This window comes from Nymphaea colorata, chromosome 11 (assembly GCF_008831285.2).
Source record: "Nymphaea colorata isolate Beijing-Zhang1983 chromosome 11, ASM883128v2, whole genome shotgun sequence".
NCBI lineage: Eukaryota > Viridiplantae > Streptophyta > Magnoliopsida > Nymphaeales > Nymphaeaceae > Nymphaea > Nymphaea colorata.
Genome location: NC_045148.1, coordinates 6,757,822 through 6,770,279, shown reverse-complemented (window position 1 = coordinate 6,770,279; position 12,458 = coordinate 6,757,822). Strand labels below are relative to the sequence as shown.

Sequence of the window (12,458 nt, the reverse complement as noted above, 5' to 3'; positions counted from 1 at the left end):
TATGCTTGTAAAAATAGGACAAGATAGATTGAATGGATAAAACACGAAACAAACATTGGACAAAACATAAAACAAACACAACAAAACACATAAAGAACAAGAAATAAATGCGAGATGAAACATATAGCACTCACAAACATCCACATGAAACTTACACTGGACACAGATAGCAGTGTGGTGGACAAGACGTCTTGTTTGTCTTGTCTTAGTAATCAAAACAGTCTAGTCTATAATGGGTCGTCTGGTAACAAAGACATTTTGTAATTGTCCTCTGTGAATCTGATTCACAAACACTAGAACTACTGTTATATGAATCTAACTTAATTTTTGAGTAGATTCACCAGACACTCATAAAACATCTCTGCTTTTAAACTGAACACTAACATAACATCTTTATGCCAAACAACTTTTAAGAAGCCATTTGCTAGTAAAAACCCTTTGTGAGTGTTTCATGAACCTGCCCTAAAAATTGAGAAAGGTTTATTAAACACTGTAACTATTGTTTCATGAACCTGCTTTAATTATGGGGTAGATTTAAGACACTCACAACTACCAACTACCCTTGAGAGATAGAGTTGTTCAAAAGATTGTTTCGTTTTCCCTTGACAGGGTTAAAGTTCATAAAATACACAACGTTCGAATTAGTTTGGCCCTTAATTTACATGTCTAAGCATAAACGAATATGACCACTAGAGCGTCAACAAGTGCACTTTTCGAGATTACTTACCATGCATGTAATTTCTGATAATAGAGAGGTATCGTGTCGCACAAAACTTCTTCTTATACTTTATTTGAGGAAACTCGCCAACAAACTTCCAAAAGGTGGTGTGTAAGCATTCAATGGACACATATCTGTTACACTCAATATTTCAAGAATTGCCGGGCCACAAGGGCAGGCTGCTAGCCAGAACTCATTCAATATCTTTAATTTATTTGGGGTACTTATGTATGTCAATCAAATATATTAAAACATTGACATATATATTAAACTAATTTTATGAAGCTTACCCATGCCAGCCACCATGAGGCTCCGCCACTGCGGATCCTGGTTAGGGCAGCACGTGGCTAGACTTGGTGGGTGTAACGCAGCTGGTAGAGCGTAGTTGGTAACGATGGCCGGCATGCGGACCCTATGTTGTCACTATCTCCTCAACTTTTAGGGTGGGAACTGTAGAACCTCTAGCTGAAGATGTATTTTGCTTTTGTACTAAAGTCCTGATGCAATCCTGGAGTTTGGACCCTCCGAAGCAAGAGGAAATAGGAGAGGAGTTTCGGAAACTCAACATGATCCCTAAGGCATGCATCAAGTGGTCTAGGGTCGCAAGTGGTAGGGACATGGTTGGAGGATTTTAGTTCCAAACACGTGGATCTGTTTTGAACCCCATTTTTCATGCATTTTGCTGTTGGGAACCCGAATCTTTTGCATCTGCTTTTAGCTCCTCCACTTGTTCCCAACTTAATTTTGAGTGTGGCAATTTCATCCGTTTAGAGACTCAATACTTAAAGTAGTACCCTAGCTTTTCTTTAAGAAATTAGGGGGCCATGGTATTTTCCTATATATACCACTCAATCTTTTTTTTTTTTTTTTTTCTCTCTCTCTCTAAAGTTTGAAATTGTTTCTCATGTGTCTAACATTTAAATAACACACACACATATATACATATATACATACATACATACATACATACATATATACGCATGCACATAACATTATTTGCCAATAAATATTGTGACCAGTGGGTATCGCTGCATGCATAAAGTGTGGACAATTTTGTTAGGTGGATGCCTAGTCTTTGTTTGACAATGACAAAGATGATTACGATGAAAGGCAGATGCAAAGTAGGCCATAGCTCATAAATATGAGCAAGTCTAACCCATACTCTTATGCTTCAAAGCTTTGGTGGACCTATGGTAAACCTTTCAATTAGACCACCATTTGGTGATGCAGAGGAATGATGCTCCAGAATATAGCAACAGCTACGAGATTCGAACCTCAAATCCCTTGGATGTACCGGCATCAAAACAACGGCCACAAGATTCAAACCTCGAATGCCTTGGATGTCAGCTGAAACCCTGCTACACTATGCCCCTTGAGGCATCTCATCACAGTTAGCTCACTGCAATTTTGCCACTTGCATTGGTCAGTTGCATTTTGGGTTTGGATCCTACTCATCATGGACAGTTTCAAATCTACTGAATTCAACAAACACTAAAACAAAATGCTAATGTCACCTTATCTTCGCTCGACAAACACAAAAAGATATTTTAGCTTTGTAAGAACTTTTTCAGATACAAACATTTTGTTGCCATAATAAAATCAAGAAAACGTGCAAGGGACAACAACTACAGATATTATCTTCGGATTTAAAAAGTTCATCATCAGTTATTTTATCACATCGAGTGTCGTAACTAAGATCGTTCCTATAACAAATTCAAGTAACGAATTAAATTAATGAAAGTTTTCCGTTGGATAAAAAATTATGTTACAGATATGGAAGTTGATCTCTAGTACATGGATGCATGGTGGTTTGACCGGAAGCAAGTTATTTTTTATGAGAGTGCATGATAGAGAAAGTTGTGTGCGCCGTATGTACGGTACAAAGTAAAGGACGGTAGGACATTCGGGTAATTTATTAAAATGAAATGTTCTTTATATTTTTTTTTCTTTTTTTCATTTTCATTTTTGTCTTTACAATTTTTCTTAGTGTGAATTAAAGCTGTTTTAGTCATTGACCATATTTGCACACAAAAATTCATACACCAGGATGGTGCATATAACCAGGTTAGAGTGCATGGTGGAGTGTGAAAGGGGTTGGGCACAATGGGCCATTGTCATTAAGAAAATTTTTTATATTCATGACTTCGAGTGAGGTGGAGGAAACCCACCGCCTAAGTGAGAGACCGAAGCCATCCCTCTTTTCTCCTTTCCTGTGGTCCTGAGCTACTTCAGACATGAGTAATCATATGGTACACTTTTCAATTCGAATAACGCATATACCACTGTTTGCAACAGTCTGCAAGAGTAGCATCCAATAGAATCGAACTAAGGACACACCAACAACGTATCACTAAACCCGACCACCTACACTTTGCACTCGGAATTCTAATGTCCTAACTTTGTTTCAGGCAACAAATTAAAGATTAACAAATGGGACAGTTTATATATATTAAGTGCGGAATTTGGAGAAGTACATTCAAATAAACTTGTGAACATACTCCAGTTTATATATATTAAGTGCAGAATCTGGAAAAGTACATGTAAACTTGTGAACATACTCAAAATACGCAAGGGTTTTAATATCATAATTAAAAGCCTGGGCTTTTTGACGGTCTACCGAAAAACACATTCATGACAAGTAATTAAATTTGGTTCTTAAGCCTGAGGCAATACCTAATTTTCATCACCTTATAAGGTGATATAAAAAATACCTTGATCATATTAAATTTCTTTCTAGGCACTGTTAAACTATCGCGTTCTCAAATCTCATATTAATTTCCCCATATACTAGTTCTAAAACGTACTGTCTTTTGCGTCGCTTATTGAGACAGGGGCAGGTTCGTGTAGGCAGTTGCCCACACGACGCATTTGGTTTGTTTGTTCTATATTGGTGCCCCTCCGACATTTCATTAGACATATGACGAGCAAGGCTATCTCAATCGAGCTCGAGTAATTAATTAAGCATATCACATGACTAAGTCTATCTCAATTTTCTTGATTACTATACTCTGTAAGGAAGCACGGCCTTACCCCTGATCTCAATTAATTAAGGTAACGATTGCCAACTCCCAACTAATTGCGAGACAAGAATTATTCATCAAGAAATCGACTGCGCACCGTACAAATCTTAATACTGAACATCATCGCAATAAACAAAGGAAGTTTTTATTTGGGGTCCGACCTTTCCGATTACTTTTAATTTAGAAAAGGACCTAATCACATTTTAAAAGTTTTCATATGGTCGGGCTATACGTATCGTATTGTACGTACCTTACCATATTTTGCATACCTTAGCTGGTGGAAATAATTAATAAACTAAAAACTCGTTCTTTTAATAACAGCCTTTTCCAGCTGTTGTCCCCCTCCCAAGGGTAGGTTCTGACGTGTTACTCGCCCATCCGCCACTCGAAACACCACTTTTCGTCCGATTTGCATGTGTTAAGTATGCCGCTAACGTTCATCCTGAGCTTGATCCAACTCCCTATGAGAATCATAGTTTGCATTAATTATAGTTTCTTTCTTGGTAGACAAAGCAGTTTCAGAATTGTCATTCATCACGAGGCATAAATAGTTAGTACCTATGAGAATCGAACTGACTCGACTTTGACCAAGCCTCATCCCAACCAATTGTGTACACTCCTCAAGGAAGACACCTTTTGAGATTGCTTATAATGTATACGCTATAGGAATTTGACCAAGACTGGTTGCGTGAATGCCAAGTCTCATCCAACTACTCCAAACCCTTTGAGCCGGGTCAACGCCATTATATTTTTTACTACACAAGTAATAACTACTTTTCTATTTCCTTGAGAATTAGTCACCTTGAGAATTAGTCACAAGTAATAACCATTAATTCTCTCTCTTTCCATGAGAACTAGTCCACTAGATTTGGCCTGAAAAGAACCAGATTGAGTTGCCTGAACATAACACAATAAATATGCACCAAAGGAGGTCACAGTATTTTTTAAATTTTTTATAAAGTAATGGGCATTTTAGATTTTTTAACTTCTTTTACAGCCTTTTTTTACCTTAAGGTTTTTTTTTTTATTTTAATAAGAGTATTATTTAGCATGATAGGAAATGAAAAGTTCACTCTCAAGAGAGAGAGAGAAAAAAAAACCAAGGTCACTAATAAGTTCCTAATTGTGGTGCCATATTACCTCTTGGGCTTGCAGGATATGGTGGAGGATCACCTTCAGGTCAAGATAGCATGCTGTGTCGCTAGAGGTCTAGCAGACACTATGGTTTGGTGGCAACAAAAAATTACTGAATATTGAAGAAGGGAACTGTAAGATTAATATACTCTGATGCCTTTGAGGTTGCGTTTGGTTGTCTCGGATCTTAGATCTATGGTAGATTTTAAAGTCTCAGGTCTGAGATATGAGGTTTTAAAATCTTAATTTTTAAATGCTCTTGTTTGATGCACTCCCTCAGCCTTCTCACTCTCTTCCCCTCTGAAATACACACTTGAAGTCAGAACCCCCCTTCTCTGATTTGCGAGCCATGGATTTCAGCATTCGAATCTAAAATCTATAGCTTGATGAACCTTGGATTTACTCAGCTAATCTAATATCGGATCTAACATCCAAGGATATCAAACACAACCTAAAGGAGAATTAAGGCATCAGTTCATGCAGAGAGGCATGTAGATTGGATGGTGGCAGGGTCAACCACAACAAATTCTTGCGAAACTATACCCAAATTAAAAGATTTGGGCAGGATCATTAGGCACTAGGCACTGAAACTATGATTCCACAAACCTACTCTAATCTTTGGAGTAGATTCTTGAGATACTCACAAACTGTTCTTGCTGCCAAACTACCTCTAAAGGGTGAAGACTTGGAGTTAGTGTGCTTGGTAGCCTTTCACTAACCCATTCAAGTGGTTGTAGAAGCCTGACCAAGAGGAAACAAAGATGATTGATGAGAGAACAAGTGTCTTGTGGAGCCGCCACCATTGCGACAATAAACCATTTTCTGAAAAAACAATGACCTAGCAAAGGCTAGAACTTGTTTGGCTTTGTGAAGCGAAGCATATGGCCGGATAGTTCTCAAAATGCTTTGTGAAGGATCGGAAGACGGGCCGGAAACATTGTAAGAGTTACTGAGGATGAGCCTGAAAATGTGTAGCTGTGGATGGGGGCAATTTAGTTGCTTAGTGTAATATGAAGACATATGCAGTAAGAAGCATAACATGGAGAAGGAGCTGATGTGCCTAGACATCTCATTGAATGTGAAGATTGATATGACAATGGTAGAGTACTCATGGGCTAGACCCAACTTCATCTTACACAAAGAGTCCAAGATATTAGGCCAAAATAGGAATGCAAATATATCTGATTTAAATAGGATGTCCAATCGAACCGATAGAAAAAAATCAGACATGAAAAGCAAATTCTTATCTGGTTAAGAAATCAGACTAGATTCGAATTAAAGAGATGACATCCAATCGAATTTGGATCTGGATTCGAACCAGATTTAGTTTTAAGTAAATGTCCTATATCCAACACTCTTACATTTTGAAAATTGGTCAGGTTCAGTTCAAAATTCAAATTGGGATTGTGAAATTGGATTTTGGATTCAGATTTAGATATGATTTTTCTTCATTTATGTTTGAATATGAGCATGTGAAAATCCAAAAAAATGGATATGATTAAGAACGTATCCATTTTGAATCCAATCCATTGACATCCCTATGCTTGAAGCCAGCGTCAAAGTAGAAGACTATCAAGATGGCGAAGTAACTCATATTGGTAGTTGGGCTGACACAACCTTGTATGAGTTCAAGTGATTCTTGGCGAGAAGCTTTTATGTTGATAATGCTTTTCAATTCATTATAAAAAAATAAAAATTTTCACTTTAAAATGTTCAAAAATTATAATTAGCCTCGCTAAAAAATTTTGAAAAATGCAGTTGGCCGCAGTCAAATTTTTAAAAAAAGTTTATTTAGTCATGCATCTTGGAGACAAAGAGTAATGAAATATTGGAGATACTTTGGCTCGATGATCTTGCTCCTCCGAATCAATGAAATCACTCAAGCTACTAGCAAATATATGTTTTTCTTACGTCTAAGAATTTCTGTTTGAATAAAAGCGAAGATAAATGAAAAAGAATAACATACGACTTTGGAATATCAAGAAAAACGAGAATCAAAATTTAACGGCCCTTCTAAGGTTATTCTGATGCTTCACTACCAACTCACTGGTTAGTGTGGGTCGGTGCACTTGTCCAATCCGCCATTGGAAGGACTTGGTCCAGCATCGTACTTGAAAAGCTTCTAACTATACCAAACTTGTCTCCAAACACGCCACAAAACGTTTCGTTTCCTTTCAATTAGCCAGGCGATGTAGCAAGTTGGGAGTTGCACAGTTATGTTCGGGTCACATTGCAGGCCTATCCTTTCACTTAGATTCCATTAGGCTACTAGATCTTCTACATGGTCAGGGTGGTGCTGTAGAAGACTACCATTGTCTCCTAACTGCAAGAAGATTTGCTCCGCTGTGACTTATGTCCTTCCAAGAATGGGAAAATCTATGCTCATAACAATGTAGTTTAGTACGGTTCAGGTGATGCTACTTTCTCTGCTGCAAACAGTGGCATGCACAACATTTAAGTTGAATGATGTAATATAGGATCACCCACATCCGGAAGTATCCCTGAACCTTAGAGATGGGCCGAGGAAGGGGGCAGTTTTCGCCTTTTGTGTACCACCTATGCCATTAACAGCTAGCGTAGAGGGAATAGTAAAGATTGCATGCATTGTTATGCATGCACCAGGAGGATGTTTTTGTAATTCAAAAACTTGTCTTCTTCTGTGTAAACTAAAGGTACTGGTGCATGAAATTTTGTCCACTATATATAGCCGCCAGCTTTGTAGAGAGAAGCCTGATAGCAAAGGAAACACACAACAGGCTAAGCATGATGGGTAGGACTGTAAGGCAGGTGAAAGTCTAGTCGGGGTCCTGTTCCTGTGGGCGCTGCAGCAAATGGAGATACAACTGGGCATCCCTGGGGCACTGTAGCAGCCCTGGTCTTGGGGAAAAAGGACGGGCTAGCTTTTTCTTGGGTGATGAAATTCTTTTCCCGCTCAATAGGTATTATTGCGGGTTTCTCAAGGGGAATTCCAAGAATTCCTGTTATATGTTCGTTCCAACCTTCAACCCTTTTTTCTAGGTTCATCGATATTGAATCAATCGAACGAACTTCTTCTAACACGTTCAATGTCTATTTTTTTTTTTTTGCAACCAGAAGCGCAACATAACATAGATCAGGTAATATGCCACGCCATTGTTCATCACAATTCAAAGATAAGCAACCACAGCAGCCATAACCACATCATTATTGCCAGGGAAGCTGGAACAAAAACAACATAATATATTAAAAAATTGAGTCCGATTTTTGATTCTAGTACTGCAAAAATAAGAACATTTTCTGATGCCAAATCCAATCCAGTTGTAAAAAAGGAAGTGATGTGCATATATAAACATTTCTTTCTGTGCAATAGCCACCTCATATCTCGCTGAATCAGCAATGGCGGCTCTAGATGACATCAACAGTTCCCACTTTTTGCACGTACGGTGGAGGAGAATGGCAGCATCACAAAACAACAAACACGGAAATCCACGGATGAATTCATCTCCTATATAGAAACACCACGCATTCCAGACTAAGGAACCCCTGGATTTAAGGGCTCCATAGGGCCAATACCGGTTTATAAGGAGGACAACTGGGTCCTCCTCCCTTTGCCGGATGGAACTTTTGTATAGACTGTCTACCTTGCTATCTTTAGCTTGGAATCTTTCTTCAAAGTGCAACAGTGCAAGACAACAATAATAAACTAAAAAATGGAAGGCCATGGAGGCACAGAAGAGCTTTGTCCACCAAACTGAATCATCCATTAAGACTTCAATTGAAAACTTAAGCAAAATCTGCTATAAATCTTCCTAACACTGACTTGATTGTCAACAAGGGAAAGAAGAAAAAAAAAAGTATTGATCGTACTGCAAATCAGATGCAATCATGCAAGGCTAAAATGATAGTTCATTGGATTAACCATTCTGAAGAAACTGTAGAGTTCTTATCTAGGCAATGCACATAGTCAACACGCAATGTTATGCACATCAGTAAACTTAATACATATCCCTTACATAAGGAGGGTTTGTAAGTTGGAAGTTCTTAGCAAATTCCAGGCATGTTGTTCCAGGAACAAGAACTGAGGCCCCAGATCTGATCTGTGGATACCAGCGACGATGCGATCTGCTCCATGTCAATGCTAAGGTCGTCTGCAGACACAGTGGTCGGCGACCCTGTTAGTTCCGATCGGCCATTCGATATCTCTATGGTGTCGTCACTGCCATACCATTCTGGGATGGAGGGTGCTGTAGATAGGGGCATGAAATCAAGCAGCGTTGAGAGGTCATCGTCCACTGATTTGGAGTCACCAGTTCCTGCTTCTTTCGTGGTTATGGCATCATCTGTTTCAGTCAGAAATTTGTTATATACATCCAGTGAACGACTTGTTAAAATCTCAGTAAGAGCTTATATTCAGAAGTTCGGAAAAGAAATGCGCTATGAAAACATAACAAAACAAAACTTCAATTTGTGAATTAAGCTGCATGCAAGAATGCACTTACACTTACTTTCCTATCTTCTAATAGCAACTCACTGCTGCATGGTTTGCACAGAGTGCAGGCCAACAAATTCGTCAAAACTCAAAAGTCAAGATATATGTTCGTAATTCGAACTAAGAGCGTGCTAGTTTCCGTTAACCAATGCAATTTTTAAGACATGTCTTCAGTCCATGAACTTGCATGAAATTGTTTATGAAAAGATTTACTAATGCAAACCCTTTGTTCAATTCCATATACAAGGCTAAACTTCATTACTTCCCAGTATAATTCAAATGAAATCATAGCAGAACTCGTTGATCTGATACAGCAATTGCTAAACCCCTGGTTCATGAGATTCAGTGTACATATAAGCATGGATTTGGTTCCAAATGAAAACACCAATTATTCCAAAGCCAGCAGGAATCTGCAGCCTCCGAACCGGAACCTGCAATTCCATGGCGACAACTAGAGGACCAGTTCGATCAAACAACTATCCATTTATCTGATGGTCGAATTGAGTTCTTAATGGAACTTGGTGAGCTCCATACTCCACCATGGTCCTTGTTGGGAGCCTGCGCCCTTGAATTCCAAATTCTTTGGTCCTAAACAGACAAGTAAAAGAGATAGAGAAGCAAAGAAAAACGGACCAATTGAACTCGAGTCCTCCCACCGACTCTCGTTTCTTCTATTGGTAGGATCCTTGCCGCTTGTCCAGTTACATTCTTCTTCTTGGCCGAATTCCAGCGGCTTTCCCTCCTCATTTGCATTGGTCACCTGGGTTTCCTGCAGCATAGCATCCAGCAGCCCGTTATTGCCCGTGCCAAGAGTTAGCGGCGTTGACTCCGATGCCGCCGTCGGAGTCTGCGACGGTGCCGGTGGGTCGACTACGCAATTCGAGTCAGCCAACAAGTATTCGCTATCTGCTGGGCCGGCGTCATGTGTTAGTTGGCTTGAAGGGAGCTCCGTTTTCACGGCGAATTCAAAAGGCAGTTTCCCGGCGGCCAGGTTTGGATCATACGGCATGACGACGCCTCGGAGCAAAGCATCAAGCCCCATCGCTCCTTCGCTGTTGCTACCATCAGCGGGAAACGGGGACGCCAATGTTGACGGCAGCAGCAACGGTTGGCGGGTCTCGCCTGAAAATTGCAGGCCGTAATGGAGGCTATCGTCGAGGAAATTCTTGAACTGAGCTGTGGGAATTATGGGGAAGAGTGTGGAGGATCCCCCGGTGGTGGGGAGTCGTTGGGGTTCGAAGAAGGGGAGCTGGGGTTGGGGCTTGAGGCAGTTGAAGATGGGCGATGCGATCGGAGGAGTGGTCGCTACGGTGGCGGCGCCATTGGCTGAGAGCGGTGTCAGAGAAGGCACAGTCGACGCGTGGCGCTGGATATCAGCCGGGTACAGAGGGAGCCCTGCTCTCTGCCTTCTCTTAATCCGTGTGTTCCAGTAGTTCTTAATCTCGTTGTCAGTGCGTCCTGGCAACTGCACCAACAAATAAAAACATAACGAATTTGACGTTCAGTACTTCAAAAAACCAAGTCCACGATAATGGTGATCTCTTCGTTCCAAGTAGCAGAGATGCAGGGAAATGCAAGGTAGGGATCACTTTAGACAGCATCAAATTACTAAACGTCGAGAAATTCATTTTTCTAGGAGGAAGATGAGAAACTGTTAATCAGAAATACAACGCATCGCTGGATGGGTGTTGTCCATCATTTGTTGATAAAAATGATGGGAGAACGGAACGGGTCGTCGAACAGGGGAAATGGGGAAGACGGGAGTCACGGTCTTGCGATGAAATCTCTAGTTTGATCCAGACGGACAAATGCAGAATGTGGTCGATCTTGGAAATCAATGGAAAATTGACTCTGCAATTGAGAACGCCGAATTTTGAAAAGATGAATATTCCGGGAATGACGGAGAAGTGCAGAGAGAATGATGGGTTTTGGGAATGATAGTAACTGATCATCTCCATAAGATGGGAACTCAGGAAGCAAAGAAGGAATCGGGATTGTTTGGTTGGTTCTCTTTTTCTAAGGCTATTTCTTACTTGAGCGGCCATGCGAGCCCATTTGTTCCCGAGTTTGGCATGGAGTTCCAGGATGAGTCTCTCCTCTTCGGGCGAGAAGGAGCCCTTCTTGAGGTTCGGCCGCAGATGATTGGCCCACCGGAGGCGGCAGCTCTTGCCGCAACGAGAGAGGCCCGAGTTCTTCTGCACGGCATTCCAGTTCCCCTCCCCGTGGTTTTTCACGTACTCGATGAGGATGGCATCCTCTGCGGCGGTCCACGGGCCCTTCTTGAGGCCGCTCGTGGTAGTTCCGCCGCCGGTCATGCTGGTAGTGGTGGTGGCGCTTCCGGCAGCGGAGGAGGACGAGGAGGGTGAGTCAGGGGTGGCAGTGGATGGCTGGAGGAGACGAGTCGTGGTCATCATCATCTGCAACAATCAACAAAATCCGATCTCCCTCGGTGTCCTCGGTTCCTGCTTCCTTCTGGCTGTCCTTCGTCTTTGGTTTCCTTGTAAACGAAATGCAATTGGAGTTTGTGCCCAACTCGTAATCGTATTTGTTCCTTCTTTCTCTCTTTCTTCTTCGGGAGATCCTTTCTTCGTGTTCTTCTAGGTCCTTAGTAATAGCCAAAGAATATCTCTCCCTCTATGCGCAGAAGAGAGAGAGAAAGTGAAAGACAGAGAGGCTGCAGGGTAAGCAAGCAGGCATGGAAGCGAGATTGGTATGTTGTTTGAGAGAGAGAGAGAGAGAGGGAAGGTGGTGGAGGAAGGAGTCCCGGAGAGCCATCTCTGTGTGAGAGGAAATGAGAGGTCCGGCCTTGGATTTCGGTGGGCTTAACGTCCAAACCACGCTTTTCACCCTCCAGTGTCTTTTTTTTTCTTTTTTCTCATTTTTATTTATTTTTTATGCTCCTATTTTTAGTTTCCTCTTTCTCTCCCATAAAAATCAATAGAATTCAATGCAATTACATGACTGTAACTAATGTATTGAGTGCTTTCTAAAAATTCTAACCATAGGGAATAAGACCTCCACCATTGACAACTTAGAAATTCGCTGTCCAATTCGGTTTCTTTGGTTTGGTAGGGAGGTTTACGATTTTCAGACCCAATAGAAGATCTAAAATCTCTCA

General features: G+C 40.8%; 1 protein-coding gene across 1 annotated transcript; it reads right to left on the bottom strand.

Annotated features, from left to right (window-relative positions):
* Positions 1-8,727: 8,727 nt before the first annotated feature.
* On the bottom strand, positions 8,728-12,127 carry LOC116263982 (transcription factor MYB101-like). Its single transcript, XM_031643842.2, has 3 exons — positions 11,374-12,127; positions 9,974-10,805; positions 8,728-9,191 (listed from the first exon to the last, which is right to left on the bottom strand). Exons 1-3 carry the CDS (start codon positions 11,755-11,757, stop codon positions 8,893-8,895), a joined length of 1,515 nt encoding a protein of 504 aa, XP_031499702.1. The 5' UTR covers positions 11,758-12,127; the 3' UTR covers positions 8,728-8,892.
* Between the last annotated feature and the right edge of the window lie 331 nt (positions 12,128-12,458).